A 19,159-nucleotide genomic window follows, 5' to 3' on the forward strand; every position below is an offset into this window, starting at 1 on the left:
TTCATCCCAACTGGTTCTCACTTCACTCTAAGAGAGGGAAATGTGTTGTCAGGGAACAAGTCTAAGGTAACAGAAAAAAATCACAAGAGCGAGCTCTTTAAGCAGCAGAAGCCCTGTTATTTAATGAGTGAGAATAACATTAGACTGCCTAGATGGTTTAACACATCTTTTGAAAGCAGCATGAAGAGGTAGGCTCATTAGAAGAATTTTAAATTTTTTTGTGGTTCTCTGAAGTTTTACTCTTATGTTTGCTTATGCAGCTAGAGGGAGGCAAATCTGAAGACATTTAGTTATTTCAATTCATATGAGATATGCAGGAACATGAAAGCCTTTATTTCCCTACAGGACAAACAGCTGTGTTTCTAACAGCAGGTTACAACTTCAATATATTGTACAGCAGTGTTGCTGAACATTTGTGTAAAGTCATTGGAAAAATATATGGCAGAAGGGTATTTCTGCTATGACAGCAATTGTCACACTAAATCCACCACAAACTGATGAAGTGCTCTTTGTTCACTTTTCGGACAAGCCTAAAAACTCTTGCATTTCCTTTCAACAGTTTTCTGAAACTAACCTCTGGCCTCTGCAGGAATTCCAATACCATGCACAGACAAGCTTTAGCACATGATTAACTCTGGAGGACTCAGTTTCTAGTATCTATGTGGTCCACATGATAGCTGCTTGATGAGCTGTGAGTAGTTTTGCTTTATTCTATAGTTAAAAGACTGCATCTTTGTACAGCTCTATCTTAATTAGACACACTGCAGCACAAGCCCTATCTTTACCTACCAGTTAAAGACATTTTCGTATTGCTACAGTTTTCAATAATGAACAGTAACTACAGCTTTAAAGGATATAAGTGTAGGACAAAAGATACAGTTGAATTAAATTCATCTCAGTGAGTTATAGATTAAGTTACTTGCAATCTGGATCTTTTGTCCATCAATTTTAGTCCTCACTTACAAAAAGTCTTAATTTTACAGCACTCACTGTCATAGTTACCCTCTTCCTCCTCCACTGCCATTTTTACTTAGACACAAGGACACAACCAGACTGGTTCTGTGTGTTTGAAAATGAGTAACAGAAGCTTTTCACCTTTAGGTGATCTAGCTCAGTCAAGTCTGGCAGGGTCTAAAGCTCCACTAGCTACATATGTAAGACTTGTACATTAAACACAAAAAACAAGTTTAAAAAGCCCCAAGAGCATGGAAGCAGAAAAGACTTGTCACTTACTTCCAAAAATTTTAAAACTCCTGCATGTTTGTACAGTTTGTCAGAGCTCTTCTCTCCTTCCCCAGCTTATACTCTGTGCATTCTGTTGGTAGCATTCTTTACTTCAAGAAGTACAAGAATGCAGGGTTACATATATGATATCAGGGCTTTAGTTAGGACTGAAACACTGAGACTTCCCATTCCATAGAAGTCATTTTCTAGTTCATATAGATATTAAAATACACCAGCCAGAAGAAGCTGCAGTGAAGTTACCTCATATTGATTTGCTGCTTTGGTGGTACCTTGGGGTTCGAAACTAAATATTTAGGTGCAATATAAGATCATATACAGAAAGGTATCGATAAATTAAAGTATTTCACTTTTTATGCTGTTTATAAAAAGAGATATTTTGAAGAGCAAGTACTTCATATTCTTAAGATGTTTTCTTTCTAGCCTATACATAGATGCTGTTTCTGGTAGTCATTAAAAACTAGCAGCAGATTCTGACCTATTAGTCTGGCTTAGATCAAAGCTGTACATGCTAAGATCACTTAACATTAACCTGAATGTTGCTTGAACCACTACAGTTGAACAGCACTGGTAAATTCAGTAAATTTTAAGTAAATTTGTCATAAGAAATGTTTCTGAAACCTAACTTCAACACTACTCATACATTCAGCAAAATGTGTCTTGACTTGCATCCAGAGAACTGACTGACCAAAACTAGAGGTGAAACATCTAGAATTTTTTCTAGGACCAGTTAAACCAATGCAAATAAACCAATGACCACTTTGGAATCTGGCTAGTCAGAATGCCAATATAGCCTGTTAAAGCTGGATTTTTTTAGAGACTGAAGGTCTACTTACATGCAACACTAACATACCACTTCAACCATCTCATTTACTAGTGAAACTTCATTCTATGAGACAGGACTTGAATTCCTCTTTAGGTTTGTTAGTTAAGGAGTACTAAATGAGGTGGGATGGTCATACCTAAGCTATAAGCAGTGATGGCCATATAGATACACAATTAAAATCCACTTTCTACTCAGAGCAGCCTTCACAGTGGTATGAATTAAATGACATGCTGGATGACAGCACAAGCCAAACTGTTTTGCTTTCCCATACCAGGCCACAAATTCAGCTCTAACCAAGCTTGCTTGCTTGTCCACAGGTTGCACAAACATTTAAACAGAACAACAGTTAAAGAGGTTGCACATCAGCTCACTCTGCTGTCTTAGCTCAGCATCTCAGGTACTCCACCTTACAGTACATTAAGTTAAACAAGCATATTTTAGTATCTCAAAACATAGTTGTTTTTTTTTAAAGACCTCAGAGCTCTAACAGTTAGATTCAGCTCAGAAGGCAACAGCAGTGGCACAGGTCTTATCTGCCATGCCTACAGCCCTGCACAAAAGCATTTAAAAATTTTCTCAGAGTCAAACAGATCCAGCTACAGCACTGTATTTCCTCTTTTTTACATAAGCAAGGGCAAGAGAAATTGTTATTTGAAAAGCTTAACATGATTATAATTGCTCTTTTTATGCACCTCAAGTTAAAGATGTCTGTTAAAAAACTGGTTATGGAAACTATTTTGTTGACAGTACACTGTTTTCTACTCATTCAATATACTTGTGGTATTAGGATTTCTCAATAGCTACTAAGCAAAAATAAAGGCAGCTGACATTTTACTATGATCTTTGTAAATCCAAGTTTGAATACTTTAAAATATGCTTTGTTTACTTAGTTCAGCAATCCCCTTCAGTGACCTCATATTTCAGCATTTAGTTTAATTCTGTCAGTATATTGCACACCTGCACACTACTACAGAGATTCTGAAGCAGTTTGGAAGTTTCTCCAGATGATTGGAGACCCTCCTCTTTACTCACTGCAGCAGTTTTCTCAACCACTTAAGCCATCCATCTATCCATCCCATATAAAAATAAGAGGAAGTATCTTCTCATTAGGAACCATCTTGCATTTAAGCTAATCTGACACCAGAAATTCCAAGGCACCTAACAAGTGCTTGAGACCATTCCAGTACTTAGTTTCAGTTACAGGAATACTGTGCATAGCTGAGTGCACAACACCTATTTGTGCTCAGAGTCACTTAGTGAGTCAACCAGGTATTCCACATGTACCACCACCACCAGTGGACACAAGATGCTACTCAGTTTGAGAACAAAGGTGGCTCAAGCTGAAACACCTTAATCCCATGCTGTTACCCAGTGCTGCATTGTTACATACTTTTTTAATCTCATATTCAACCTTCGGTTTGCGGTCCCGCCTCTAGGCACAAGAACATAATTTTTCAGTTTGCCAAGTTTACTGACAAGATACAAGCTTAATCATTTGCCATGAGTAACATGGGATGTACTGGTTCCTGCCTTTTGCAGGAAGACAGTCATGGTGACAACACTGTGTACAGAGAACTGCTCAATTCCCCATGTTTTCTTCCTGAAGTCTACCTTTAGATTAACATTTCTCTTAGTGGCCTAAGGCAGACATAGCAGAGCTGACTTATCTCTTTTGACAGTGACCATTGTTGCTGCTACCCAAGCACAGGTGAGAAAATGTAATGTGATCAAAGGGCAACAGCCTGTTCAGATGTAAGCCATGCAATGGCTTCTCTTTTACATTTCTAACACTATGCTATTGTTAGACTCCCAGGACAGCAATATGGTTTATGCATTCATCTGGAAATACATATTTAAGCCCCTGTACAGTTCGTATTGCTTGATCTAGACATTAGATCTCTCTTGAATCAGCAGCTATTTTAATCAAAAGCCTAAAAATTACTGAAGTGTTATTTGCATGCAGCCACAAAGTATTTGATCCCTGGATGAGTCATACCTGCTTTGTACTGCTAACAGTGGCCAGAGCCAATAGCTAGTTATGAACCAAGTTAATTCTTCTATCTTATGCATAAAGCAGTTATTCAAGGTTCAAACACAGCAATACTGTGCTGATGTAAAAAGCAAAGCAGACCATCTTGCTATTCAAATATAAACTTTAACCACCAGAACTTTTTCCCCCAAGAAACACTGGAACCGGAGTCTATATATTGGCCTACAAAACACACCTTGGATACCTCTGCTGATAGGTGGCTTTATTCCAATACACTAATGTCAAAAGCTTATGACAGATAATACTACATATGCCAACTCACTTCTTTGGGTTCCATATCAAACTTCTTTGGGCCCATCTGCTCCTTTGGCCCCATACTGGCAGCTGCCCAGGATTTCGGAGGGTTCTGTAACTGCGGTGATGACACTTGCTGCTGCCTGTCAGCTTTTTCCCAAGCCTCTCGAGTCTCCTGCTTCTTTTGTTCTGGCTCCTCCCTAACATGTGCAGCCCAAGCCTTCACAGGCTCCTGCTTCTTTTGCTCTGGCTCTTCCCTAACAGGCACTTCCCATGTTTTCATAGTGTCTGGCTTCTTTTGTTCTGGTTGCTCCCTAGTTTGGGTTACCCAAGGTTTTGGAGATTCCTGCTTTTCTTCTGGTTCTTCCTTAACTTTGGTTACCCAAGGTTTTGAGGACTCCTGCTTTTTCTGTTCCTGCTCTTCCCTAACTTTTGTTACCCATGGCTTAGGCGATTCCTGTTTCTTCTGGTCCTGCTCTTCCCTGACCTTTGCTACCCAGGGTTTGGGAGACTCCTGCTCCTCTTGGACATGAGCCACCCATGCCTTTGGAGCTTCTGGCTTCTTCTGCTGTTCCTCCTCCACACGGTTCTCCCAGGGCTTTGCAGACTCACGCTTCTGTTCCTCCTCTTTAACACGAGCTTCCCAAGGCTTTGGAGAATCTGGTCTTTTTAGTTCTTGCTGTCTAACACGAGCTTCCCAAGGCTTTAAGGTCTCTTGTTTCTGCTTCTGTTCCTGCTCTTTAATATCAACAAGCATCTCCCAGGACTTTGGAGGTTCTTGTTTTCTAGCACACTCAGCTTCCCAAGATCTGGGCTCTTCTGGCTTCTTCTTGACAGAGTATTCTGCTTCAGGCAAATAACGCCTGTTGAGAAACTATATAGACCAAAGAAACTTAATGGCTCCCAAGAACACATTTTGCTACTACAGTTCAGGTCAGTTAAATTAGGTCACCCAGCTACTGAAAATTGCTGACTAAAAGCAGAGCCTAGACAGTCTAAGCACTAGTCATAGAAACTATGTGGCCATGGCTTTATCCTACTACACTGCAGCCTAACTTTGCTTGGCATGCCACAGAAACAGAGAACAGTGCTGAACAGCACAAGTAAAACCCAGCTGAGTGAATCTACTGCCCTTATCCTCAATGCTACCTCATGTTCCCAGGCAGTGACAATATCAAGTTCAATTGTGATTTGTATAAAGGTAGCTCTCCTTCTAAGCACCTAAAAAGCTGTTACTATATTTGCAGACATTCCGCTAAGCATCCCAAAATATTAGACCCAGTAACAAAGTATAATCTTCATTCTTAGTGGAGTTTTGATACTAAAATGTCACCAGATTCTCAGATTAAGTACCACTGGACTTCAACTGCAGGCTGTGTTTAGTGTCAGTAAAGTCTGAGAGTTCAATGATGATGTCCTAAGTTTTTCTAAGCTACCACTTTGTCATGAACAGGAAGTAAATACATGAAGTGAAGAATGTACAAGGCTCACTGGCTGAGACACTTTCTGGCTGAACACCAGATGAGAATCAGGTAACAGTGTTACCAGTAAGTTAGAAAAACTTGTTCTAGAGTACACCCTCTAGTGGGATACCTGGGAAACAGGGACTCAGCATTTTAAGAACCAGTATTTCCACTTGGAAAAAGACACCCTTCCCCACTTTTTGAACCAGGTCTAATGACTTCTGTGCTACTGACAGTCAAAGCTTAAGTTCAGGAGTCTGAAGAGCTGCTGAAACAGGCCTACACACCCCTGTGCACACAAGTCTGTCTTGGGTTTCCTTCTTTCCTGACAAATCAAAGACCAACATCATTCTCAATCCCACCAATATCAAGTCTACTGCAACAAGCTTAGCTTTTACAGACAGCTGTAGCAGATGTCTATTTTCTCTATTCCACAGTACACAAAAGATCAGTGTTCCCACTCTAAAGGCGGATGCTTTGTTTTATTTAGGAAAGTGCCAGAGCATTAAAGCACTATAACTGCTTCATGTAATCCTGCTCCATTTATCCCAAAATACAACACCAGATGCCATAAATTTGGCATTAAAAACAAAAGTGCAACCAAGTCTTTAATGCTTCTTACATCAAGCAACCCTTAACTTGCTGTTCAGACTCCCTTTTTAAGCTTAAAAAAGGGCTGCAGAGGAGCATTTATAAATGCATATCTGAAAATCACAATACTAAAGGCAAGCAATTAACAGTAGAGTATCTTACCTCCTGTGGCTGTATTTCAGATTTCATAAGCTCCATAATGGATTCTAGAGAAAGGATGTTAATTTGTTTCAACTGATGAAATGCAGAAGGGCAGATCAAACAGTAGCAACTCTTTAAATCTATTTAAATAGTAGTAACAATTTGCTAAACCAGATATTCTGAAAGCTCAGCTTGCCATTCAACTTGTAGACAAGCTTTTATTTTCTAAGTTTACAGCTGCAGAAGTTTAGAGTTAAACAAAAAGCATTTTATAGTATTCATTATTTTGTTATCCTAATATGTAACTTTCCCTACACACCAGACAGTCCCCACATCCACTTGCTCAGAAGGCAAAAGCATTCTATCACCATGATTCAAAGTTTTTTCTACATTATTACCTAAATAGGGCTGCAAGCCCTGCAGGTTTCACTTCACTTACTACACTGTAAGTAAGCTACAGCACAGCATTAGATTTAGCACTAAGATATGCAAAGTCAGTGCTCAGTTCAAGCCTTTCCCAACACTGATATAAAAATTGAACCCTGTAATATTCCACCTGGTTCTTTGGCAGACTCTCCTTTTGACAGATGTCTTGTTTTCTCAGGTTTTCTATTTACTTCTTCTTCCAATTCTTTTACTGGCACAGTGGTGCGAGGAGTCGGGATACTTTCAAAGTAGCCAGAGTCTAGAAGTTTGGACAACAGGTCCTTCATGTGTTTATCTAAAAAGTAAAAGTCCATAAAGTTACAATAGCAAAATCTGAAATTAAGGGGCATTCAGATTACAGATTAAGACTTGTTACTTCCTCCCTTTATATGAACTGCAGTTTCTCCAAGTTCACACAACTTACCAAGCTATAGCAATAAAATGTTTTAGTAAAGGAAATTATTTATTAGACTGCTTAATTTAATGGAGTTGAAAATATCTTTGCAATCCCAGGGCAAGACTGCAGCTTGTGTTTAAATGCCTACAAGGTAAACACAGAACCACTGGTCTCCCATATGCTTAGAAAGGGCTTTGTTTACCATGTATTAGCTAATCAGTTTTGATATTAAAATCACATGAGACTGCAACAGAGGTAAACAGTCACAATGGAACTACTCTACAAGACCCTCTTGCTGATGACAGGATGGTGTCTCAGAAAAGTTAAGAACTGTAAAAACAAGCAGGGGAAATGCAAGGGACTGATCCCAGAATGAACTTACTCCTCTGAAGCTGGAAAAAACTCAGAGCTGACATGGTTGAACAAAAGCTTAACTGTACTCTGAGAAGCATTGTCCAGTTTGCTCCTCTGTGCAAACAAGAGAGAGCAGCTTAGAGTAGAGAGTAAGACCTCAGAAATAACAGTGATTCTAGAAATTGTTTCAGAGGAGCTGGAAACATGGCTGTCTTGAGAACAGGAAGAACTTTCAGTGAAAGATCACTCCTACCAGTGACAGCCACACAAACAAGAATTGTAGCTAGAATTTAATATGGCTATAAAAAACTGTCTTCCAAGGCAATGAATGCCAATAAAACAATCTAACAGCTTTATCTGAAGTCTAGCTTGCACACAAATGGATGCAAGACTGACACTAAAGGGATAAAGATACTGATAAACAATCTATTCACATCACCAGATACAAGGCTGAGGTTACCAGCCTGTAGCAATCCCAGCTTGCAGTTTGTCCAGAATTACATGGGAAGATTTAACGCCAAGTTGTCAGTTCAGCTACCTGTACGTGGAAGTTAAACAGGGCACACTAATGCTCTGTTCTAACAGTTTCAGCATTGTTGTCACTAGCAAATGAAAGATTCCCCCCACACAGCTGCTACAAGACTGATGTGAACACAACAAGCAAGGGCTGTTTGCAATAGAAAGACACTATAACTCAATTAAGGGAGTTCCCTCATAAGCAAGTTTTAAATATGAACACAGTGTGTATGTTGGCTTACAACCAGGGATTTTGGAACTGTGCCACAAGTGAAAGAAGATCTGTAGAGTCCCCACAGATTTTGGTATGCTTGAAAAGTAAGGACACTTCCATTACATCAAAGAAAGACTGCACTGTGCATGAGAGATCTCAGCAAGTTCCACTAATGACTACCCTTCCCTACTGTGATGTCCTGCACTGTAGGGATACAATAGGTACAAGTCTAGAATTCCTACAAAGAAAGACTTTTCAATTCTGTGGCACCTTCAACCTAGAGCCAATGAAGCTTTGTAATACATCAGGGTACTCAACTAAGCATTTCATGGCTGGGAACTGTTCCAAGCTTAACCCATTTGCACATAACTATACAAAAAGCTTCCCGCTGTTCTGTAAGGTATTCACGCATCAGGTTTTCAATTGCTACCATCAGTACTCCTCAAAAATACACTAGTACTCTGAAGAGTAAGTCTTGACTGGAAAATGAAAGCATGTGGAATTGATTGACCTGTACTTAACTGAACTAGGAACAGCCATTCAACCTTGGATAATTGAGATACACACATCACTTGAAAGTGTTTAATTTGTAGCCTTCCATGTGTATTCACTGTTTTTAAGATGTTAAAGATCTAAAATTAGTGTGCTTCTTAAAGTTATTTCTCTAGATGAGACACTCACATGTTGTTCCAACCACAGGTTTCTCACTTCCTTCTAGAAGGTCCCAGAAGTAGAGAGATGATTGCTCCATCTGGTCTTCAACACTAAAACAAATTACAGTTTCACCAGGTAGAATCATAGCCAAGATCAAGCGCTGCACTATCCCAATACCCCTCATTTTACAACATTCACTGATGTCCAGCCTTCCAAACAAACGCTGCATACATGGAGTGAATAGTAAGCCCTGAAATCGCTGGAAGCAATTCAGCTGTCTGTCTGCACAAGACTTAACCTAACTTCTTTTGACAAGCAATATAGAGATCCTAAGCACTGTCCCACATGGCTGAATTTCATTACAAACCAGGTTTCCCAAACAGGGCAACAAGTGCTGTTTAATCAGCTGGTCACATTTACTGGATGAACTTGTACAGGTGCAACCAACAATAGCTGCCATTCTCACTAACTAGCAGCTCCTGGGAAACTTTACTATAGGTCCAAAATTCACCTCCTTCAGAAGACATTCAGAATTTTCAATCCACTTCAATGAAACACACTATCCCAAAGGAAAGGATTATTACTTCTTGCAGAAGAAATACCAGAAGAGTAAACTAGAAACAAAGTTACATCATTGGGATGAGGCACTCCTGTTGTGCAGGTTTTTATAAGCAGATGTTCTCCAGAAGCAGTTAACTCAAGAGCAAAGATTAGGCAAGTCTGATGTATGACAAGTGACTAGAATTTTGAGGCACTTAAGGAATTAGTCCATAGTCAAACATGACTTATCCATAAAGTGTCTCAACTTACCACTTAATAACTACTTGTTCCATATTCAATTCTTGCTGCACTACCCTACCAGACAGGCTGCCACACTAGGCATGAGACAGCACAGCACCAGAGCAGTGCCACATGAGCACTGATACTGACATTACCTCTGTAGACAACCTGGTAACATGCACATTTAGTGCAGAGGTATCAAAAACTTCAGGCAATTTTTTAAAACCACTTTGAAGCTAACAGCAAGAGCAACTCAGGAGCACCATCTTACATTCCTCTGGAATAAAGAGGTACATCTGAATCATCAATGTAGGTGAAATACAGAAAGGGTTCTGATTTTACTGCACTGTTTTAATTTCACAAACAGTGAGGCCTCAGACAAGCAGTGCATTCCCAGCCTCCCTGCTAAGGAGGGCATGGAACTATGTCCCCTCAATCCCACAGAGAGACAGTGGCAAAGTCTGTCTGTATCCTGCACCTGAAGCTGTAATTACTGCAGCTTCCCTCTAATGCTCTGAGTGAGGTAAATCTTTACATTCCTAATCTCAGACAAAAGCAAGTGCACTGAAGAGAATTTTAATTAATGTTCCAAAACATGGTATTTAAAGACACAGCAGTGTCAAACAGAGGACATTTACCACAACAAATGAAGCATACCAATTAGACAAAACCCCCTGAACTCACCTCAAATTCTCATTTCTTTCTGGACATGTCAGTTTTGCAAATCTTATGAGGTAGTCTAGTTCTTTAGAAGGCAAGTATATTGCACCATTCACACCACCTTTGAAATCTTTCTGAACATGCTCTTGAGTGAAGTTCTGCAGCACATACTGGACTTGAAGTATTGTACGCAGCTTCTTCTTCTCTGCTTCAAGCTTCAATAGACTCTCTCTCCGCTGAGCCTTCTTCTGTGCTTTCAGCAGCTATTTTAATGCACAATTCAACGATTAAACATGATTTAGTGTGTTTAATCCTGTTTAGTAACAAGATTCTAAGACAAAACATTGAGATCAAGTATTGATTATCCTACTGTGAGGAAACCAATTATTAATTTTGGTTAGATAACAGAAGCTCTTAATTCTTCAGATATCCAGAATTTTTTAAGCTTTTTAATAGTCCAGCTTAAAGGATACCGCAGAATCCTACAATTATTTCTGTTGGCAGAAGACTAAAACACTGCTAAAAAAGCAACAACATGAGTTACAGAACACATACAGAATATGTATTCAAGTCTCTCATCAGGCACTAATAGAACTACCCAGCAGAAACTATCCAAGTAACTACAGAACTTAAAATGCCTCAATAGGTGTTATAATCTATGAAAATTTTGTTCCCTACAACACAGTGCAAAGGATGCAAAGATGGCCCCTAATGTTCCAGTAATGGCTACTGGCTGTAGAATCCATACCAGCAGAAGCAGGGCCAAGTTAAAAACAAGGTGGTTAGCTTTTAAATACAGCGTAAGTTCAAGAACAAACATTAACTGGAAGAATGCTGATTACTAAAAGCACCTGCACAAAGATACACTGGGTCACAAGTCCTTCAGCATTCTGTAAAAATAATGCCAGAGCAGTGACTAATCATGTTTAGCTTCCCTACCACTAGCTTGGATCAAATCTATAAGTGTAAAATTTGCTTGAGCCAAGAGACCAGTTTGTCCAAAGACAAAATGCTTGCATAAAAATAACAGAGTGCCTTAAATCCTGAACAAAGACCTAAATAAAGCATTAAATCAGTGACTTGCCACAATTAAAGACAACTACAGCTGATTAAGTAGCAAACTCCACAAGCTTCAGTTAAATTTTACTGAGGGATGTACTTCTCATTGAAGTCAAAGTGATTTAATACCAGCACCTTCCTTCACCAGAAGCATTAAAAAAATCAATTTGGAAGGCATCTTGGGACAGTGACTAGCCCAGCCTCCAGAAAGGCTACAGTGAATCATGACCAGATTGCTTGGAGCTTTGTGCAGTCACATGTTGAAGAAATCCAAGGACAGATTTTATGACTTCCCCAGGCAGCCTGCTTCTAATGTTTAATCACCCAGTGAGTGACCATTTCCTCCTACCTGGCTGGCAACTACTTCAAGTAATGATCACTACTTCTCCTACCACATCTCTCAGCAAAAACCCCAGCTCCACCCTTTCAGTATTTGCTGTCTGAAGGATACTAGTGCATCTCCCGGCAAGCCTTCACTTCACCAGGCCCAACAAGCCCTGTTGTTCCAGGCTCTCCTCACACATCTCATTTTCCAGGCCCCAGCCATTCAAGGGCCCATCACTGGAGCCACTGAAGCTTCTTTAGCCTTTGCCTACCACATGATCAGAAACAGACAACTGGTTAACAAGTATCAATCAAATAATCAGTTGTCCTTAATCAGCTGCCCTCTAGCCTATGCCTGGGCTTCACTACTGCAGAGATACAAGACAGGAACTTCCTAGCAAGGGGTGTACTGGAATAGAAGGGTAGCCATTAAAATAGCAGCACAAAGTTTTGCATTACCTCCTGTCCATATAGAGAAAAATAGTTATACTTACATCTTGGCTAAGCCCTGAAAAAGTCTTCTGAAGCTCCTTGGCAAATTCCAGGTTGTGCACTACTTCATCATATTTCTCTACTGCCTCCTACAAAGGAATAGATAAAAATGTATTTTTCATGCTCAAGACTACTGATTGCAACTCTATTGCCTTGTACTTAAACTCTCATTGTGAAGGTTTCATTTAGTGTGCTCTTTTCTGAAACTGTAGCTTTTTTAAGATACTGTGTCTATGGCTGGTACTTTAATTGCAATATCATTCACCCATACCTGTCTGAGATGCAGTTCAAAACCAGCTCATACCACCAGACAGATACCCTACAAGTTTGCCTATATAGATCTTGGCAATAGATAAAAACAGCTATTTAAAATCAGACTGATCTGAAAGCCTGGAAGGAATACAGGAGAATTTCAGCACAGATCTTCTACCCTCATGCTTAACTGAACACCTTCAAAGAAAATTCGTACAAACTTTAGACATATGCAAGGCAAATCATACTTCCAGAAAAAAGTTTTTCCAATTTAGTTTCCACAAAAGAAACCATGTTCCTGTCTTCACTGATGGCTTTAACCAGTATCTTACTAGCTAGTCTTCAAAAATACTATGCAGTAGATTATTAACTGCATTTTGATATACCCCATTTTTAATGGGTCAGTTAATTTCTCTAAGTCCCCTTGACAGCTCTGAAGATAGCAAAATGCTGTAGTCCAGACATGCTGTCCACATCTTCACACCACAAGGCTTGAAGTAACAAGTTTAATTCCAGTTGCTTACATGTGCTTTACACCCCATTTGGTTTATTCTCCTGACATGGTATCACAGGTTTTTCTAGAACAGACCCATCAATCTAATATAAAGCTCTTTCACAGCTGTGTTAGTGTTTCATCAGTGCAGTGTCAAAAGCTTAATCTACTGTCCCAATAAGATTTGGGATATCTGCAAATTCCATATGTGTTCCTAAGCAACTGGAAAAAAGTTATATGTTCATTTGCTCAGTTACTTTTATTCCCTTATTTATGATATACTAGACACTACCTGGACTAAATGCAACTCAACACAAAGTGCAAGCTCTCACCTGGTTTACCAAGCAGCTTTGAAGTACTATTTAGCAATTCACTTAGCACTCAAGAGAATGACTTTTAAGAATCCAATACCCACACATTTGAGGAAGACTCACAATTAACACCAACAATTTACTAATCAGGTTACAGTAATTGTGCTTCTAACAACACAAATTGCAGAGTAAAACTCTCCTCCTGAAAACATCAAGAACAGCTACCACTGCTCCCATGACAAGCTGTGCCTCAGCCCACAGGAAAGCAACAGGTTTCTTCTGTCACACCTGTTATTAACATTCATTAACAGCATGTTGGAAGAACAGCACCAAGGAAAATCTGCCCAGCTTGCAAAACAGCACAATAAGCTGCTGGAAGCTCCTCATTTTTGAAACAAATGTTTCCTAATGTAAGGCTAGCACACACATTAGGTCTGGCAGGCATGCACCATAAGTAATTACAGCTTAATCCAAATTGCTTGCAAAACAAGTTCATCATCAGACATGCACTTTTTCCTCTGTGTCATAAAATTAAAGCTATAGATGTCATCAAGTTGTATTAGAGCACCACTACATAGTTTGTTTCTTTAGGTGTTAAGATCTGTTAAGCTCTACTCCAGCTTCAATTTGTATATACACCACAAATTTGCATCTGAAAGTTACAAATGTAGTACTTCTGTATCTTAACCACTGAAGCAGGGAACTTCACAAGATTATTAATTAAACATTGACAGGATATGTGCTTCTACAATAGTCACCTGAAGCATCTGACTACCACTTGTCAGTTCACCATGAAGACTGAACCTAATCCTTCATTTTAATAGCCTAAGAAAACTCCAGAAACTGGGATAAAGATACTAAAACTTTAAAAGTGAAATCCAGCTAGGAATACTAAAATCCAGTAACCAAGTTAATGTCGTTTTCCAAACACTGTCACCCAACAGCTTTTCACAGTCCAGGGCATATACCAAAGCAATCAATACAGTCAAGGCTATTCCAACTTACAAAACATTGTTCAATAGTCTCAACGGTTCACGGCAGCAAACAGATTGTGAAGAACACCAATGATCTAAACACAAGTTTCTCACCTGATTGAAGACTGAGTTGAGAGGAATTGAAAGGTCTTCAACCTACTCCAAACCATCACATTTAATTAATTTACTTTTGCACTTGATATGGCAAGAGACCACATCAGATTTTGCATTTAAGTACTAAGTGACAATTTACTCCAACACATTTACTCTACTTCTAAGAAGGTACAATTTCCCCCTCTTATCCCATTAATGTCTAATTCTTTTACAAATGATTCACAGCAAGAAAATAGAATTTGTGTTCTCAGATTGCTGCACTGTGATAAAGTTAGCAATTAGTGACATTTTTCCAGCTGGTTCATTAGCAGGATCAGCACTACCACTGAAGTGTCAGTACCCCTCATCACTCTTTAGAATGTGTCCACTACATTTAAAAAATATAACTCCTAGATTAGTAGAGTAACAAATTCTTTGGATTATGTGACACTCCTACTCAGCTCTTTTAAAGTTTTCATGTTGTAGAAATTTGGTTTCAGATCTAAAATCCATTAGACCAAGACAAAAAAGAGCCAGCACTGTCAGTCATATTAACAGCTACTTGTAACCAACAGCATTGTGCAGACAACAGGCAACTTCAAGTAAGAGCTGCTAATGAAGAAATCATGAGGATTAATTAGCCTCCTCAAATTTTGAGGCTTGGGTTCTAACACTGCACTGCCTTATAGATCAGCTGTACACAGGTTTCTCATTAAGAAACACAGGTGCAGAAGCAATGAAGCTGAAAGTCTACAGAGCAAAGATAAAGAGGGCTCTTCTATTCCTTCAGGGAACACTGAAAGTTAAAACAGGCAATACAGCTTATGGGCTAAACATTCAGCCTGATTACCAATAATTTGTTCATTTGGTTTTGTGAAAAATACCTTTACAAGCCTGTAGTCACTGCTTCTATAAAAACACCCTCATCTCCTTCAGCAACCCATCCTTCCTGCCAGATCAGAAGGTTTTGAGGCCTTCCACTCCTGCATAAAAAGCAAACTTACCAATTGATCTTGATTGAGGGCTTCCCCCTTCTTCAGACGATCTTTGTAGTCTTCTAGTTTGAGCTGCAGAAAATTCAAAGTAAACATTATGCAGAAATCAATACAAAAATTAAGCAAGAGGGATGAGTGAAATACTGTAACATAGAATAGAAAACCTCCTACTTCCTCTTGTTTCTGGAGAAAGGAAAGTTTTGCTATGCCTTTGATTTAGGAATTTCAGTCTGCAGGACTGTCTACTTCCTCTCCCTACCACTGATCTTTCAGTCATTACTTACTACTTTTGTTTCATTTAAGAACTATTAATGCATTGATACAAGATCTTTAAGTGGCTTCAAATCAAACAACTTGAAAACATCCAAGTGTCCTTGTTTAAGGTAGACTTGTTTAGCTTTCCCAAGTCAACGTTGGAATTTAGTTATATTATCCTTGAACAATCCTGGTTATGTCTTTCAAAAATTTGGCTTTAGTTACATCAAAAATTTATAGCTCTGTTCACTAAGAAAGTGGACAAGTGTATTCAGGGAGAAAATAAGATTTACTTTCAATATATCAAAGCAGTCTAAATGCTGATGTAAACAATACAAAACTAAACTATTTGGTATTGCAAACTTCTTTAGGGAAACAAAAGGTGACTTCACTGCCATGAAGTAAAATACTATTCAATTTGTGTATCTAGAGGTTCACTGACACAGTACCTATAGGAGCATATGATTAGGAATACTGTCTACTCATTTTAGTAAGTCACAGTTTTATTTGCTGATGAGGCCATATTGTCATTCACGTGAAAATCAAAGATACCAGAGAAATTCACAACAAGAAACATGCTTGTCTGATGTTACTCAAAATTACAGCATGATGCATGACATGAGACAGCAGCAATACTGCATCTCCTGCAGGAGGATCAAGTCCCCTAAGCACATGGCCAGATATCTGATCTACTGTCTCTCCTTGCACTAAGACATAACTAAAAGCTTTTCAGACATTTAGAGTAGCACAACATATTCATGCAATTGCTTTACTCGTAATCCTGATCCAACATTGAAAGGAACAGCACCTTTACATCTTTTATCCTACAGAAAACAACATTCTCTCAACTCAAAACCCAGCACACAGACTTCAGTCAACTGCCAATCAGCTGAAAAGCCTTTGAATGCAGAAGTCTGACTGCATTGTAGCCACAGCTACAATGTTTTAGGTATATAATTACCTCAGTTATTACTCTTACTAACACTGTTCTGTCCCCTCAGCCTCAGAAAAGCAGAGGTCAAAACAAGAGATTAAGTTTTAGAAGATTTCTGTATAAAAGTTTCCTACTCACTAACATTTGCCTGTATTTAAAATATGTAAGTCAAGTATTTATGCAAAATAAAGGGCAATACATATTTAATATAATCTGACATTTTCACTGTCAGAGGAAACACTTGTTCTAACTTCTGATTTTACAAACAATTTACATCTAAATTAATATCAGATGCATATAATTGATGAAAGATTTCTGCAAGACTATAATCACGTTCCAATCAGATGCAAGTATGTTCTGAACTGATTTGGTCAAGAGAAGCATCTTCAGTTTTGATCAACATATATTTGCTCTCTATATACACAAATAACCTTATTCCAGCTGCTAAAAATAATGGAAATAACATGAAATATTATTTAAAAGGCAATGAGCTTTACTATCACCACCTTAAATAGATGCCATGGGCAAGAAAACCAAGTTACCTTCTTTTTCTCGATGTTCCTGATCTTGTGTTTGAGGCAGATGAGCCCGTTGTCGATGTACATCTCATACGCCTGGGAAGGAGAGGCCGCCGTGCTCAGCGCGGACTGCAGGGGGCTGGCGGGAGCCGGGCTCTCCCCAGCCGGGGTCACCTGCTGCTTGGCCGCCTTCATCCTCTTCCCCTCCCCTTCCTCCGACCGGCCTGAAGGTGATGATGGACGATGGAAAGGGGCTTGGGAAAGCTGTACCATTGAAATGGATGGAGCTGCAAAGAAACTCTTTTATTTAGCTCTCTCACACCCTGTTCCCCCATTTCAAGTTAAGTATTTTCTTGTCACATCACGCATTCAGAATATTTAGCCACAAAACTGAGCCTCGGGAAGGACCAACCACAATCTTCCACGCTTCTCCCTCCCTTTCAAAATATCTGTAGCAAGAATTTCAAAGCAAGGCAAACTTCATATTGTTCGCAGCCTCCCCACACATCCAGACACCAAAAATCCTTTACATAGGCAGAATTAGACAGCACAGCGGATGATTCCAGAAACTCAATATAGTAACCATACAAAACCAGGCAGGTTTCCTGCACACATCACCCACAGGGGGAAAAAACTGCAAGCAAGCAATTGCAAATCACACCACCAGCCTGGCATCCAGCTGCAGCCTGAATGAAAATTTAGAAGGGCCATGCCTGAAGGTATAGCCCTTCTTCTTCTCAATCCCCTTAAATCGGTTTTACCCTTTCAGGACCTCCACAGCAATCCAACCGAGAACTTAAAAACAACTCAATTTAAAAGAAAAAAACCACACACAGAAGGGGAAAAAAAAAAAAAAAAGAAAAAAAATAAAAGAAAAAACGTTTGCTAAAGCAAACAGCCAGCTTAGCTACAACAGCATCATTCTTCATGATAAACTGGTCCCTGCCTACACCCATCTGAAAAACGTGACTGTGCCACGACAAGACACTGGCTTCCATTGGAGGGGCCATAACCTTGAGCAGAGAGTTTCTGCAAGAGATGCTCGGCCACCCTTATCTTCAACTACTTACGGACACCTGCTCCTGGAAAGCAATGACACCACAATTCTGCCTGTCCGCCGCCGGGGAGGCCGCACCACATCACCCCAGCGGGCAACCAGGGCAAATCCTGCCTGTCCCCGGGACAGCCTCCGCCGCCGGGGGAGCCGGGGCGAGCCCTCCATCGCGTCCTTGCTGGGGATGGGCAGGGAGCTCCTCCCGGGGGGAGAAGGGCACGGCCGACGCGGCTCCCCGGGCGGGGCGGCGACGGAGGAGCGGGGAAGGGAGGAGCAGCGGCTCTTTCCCGCCGGGGATTCAGCCCCTCCGCCTCCCGCGGCCGCCGCGCCGCGGGGCCCGCACTCCGCCGGCCCCGCACGGCCTCGCTCGCTCGCTCGCTCCCGCCTCCCCGCTCACCTCGCTGCCCGCACACGCTCAGGCCCGCCCCGCCGCCCGCCCCTCGCCTCATATAGCGGCGGGGCGGGGCGGCTCGGCGCCGGTCACCGCCCGCCTCCCAATGGCCGGCGCCGCCTCACCTGCCCGCCCGCCCTGCGCCGGGCCTGCGGGGCGGGGCCGCGGGGCGGCTCCCGTGAAGGTCGGGGCGTCCGCCCGGCCGCTCTGCGGGATGCTCCGGGCTCCCCAGGGAGCGGGGCGGCAAGCTCTGGGGTGGGAGCTGCAGGGACCTGGGCACGGAGCGTGCGGGGAGAGCGGCCCTGTCCCCGGCTTGGCGGGGAAGGGAGGTCAGGTGTGACACTCCGCCGTGTGCCGTCCCTGAGGGCGAGGTCTGGCACGGGGCCCTGGCAAAGCCGCGGTCCGGTGTCGCATGGCGTGTGTCACCTCTCACCACGGCCAGCCCGGGCAGGCGGGCAGCGCTCCC

General features: G+C 41.0%; 1 protein-coding gene across 10 annotated transcripts in view; it reads right to left on the minus strand.

The window, feature by feature from the left end:
• The window catches only part of CAPRIN2 (caprin family member 2), a 32,844-nt gene extending 14,011 nt beyond the window's left edge, over window positions 1–18,833 (minus strand). For 3 of the 10 annotated variants that reach the window (XM_041713601.2, XM_041713599.2, XM_041713600.2), the window contains exons 1-9: window positions 18,319–18,528; window positions 17,273–17,535; window positions 15,551–15,613; window positions 12,426–12,512; window positions 10,573–10,811; window positions 9,136–9,218; window positions 7,104–7,268; window positions 6,569–6,612; window positions 4,381–5,226 (exon numbers count right to left, since the gene is read on the minus strand). In XM_041713601.2, coding sequence (XP_041569535.2) covers window positions 4,381–5,226; window positions 6,569–6,612; window positions 7,104–7,268; window positions 9,136–9,218; window positions 10,573–10,811; window positions 12,426–12,512; window positions 15,551–15,613; window positions 17,273–17,535; window positions 18,319–18,388 — 1,860 coding nt within the window. In that variant the 5' untranslated portion in view covers window positions 18,389–18,528. The other 7 variants (XM_030263250.4, XM_072923502.1, XM_072923505.1 and 4 more) reach the window with 5 other exon arrangements.
• Window positions 18,834–19,159: the final 326 nt, after the last annotated feature.

This window comes from Taeniopygia guttata, chromosome 1A, assembly GCF_048771995.1.
Source record: "Taeniopygia guttata chromosome 1A, bTaeGut7.mat, whole genome shotgun sequence".
Classification (NCBI taxonomy): Eukaryota; Metazoa; Chordata; class Aves; order Passeriformes; family Estrildidae; genus Taeniopygia; species Taeniopygia guttata.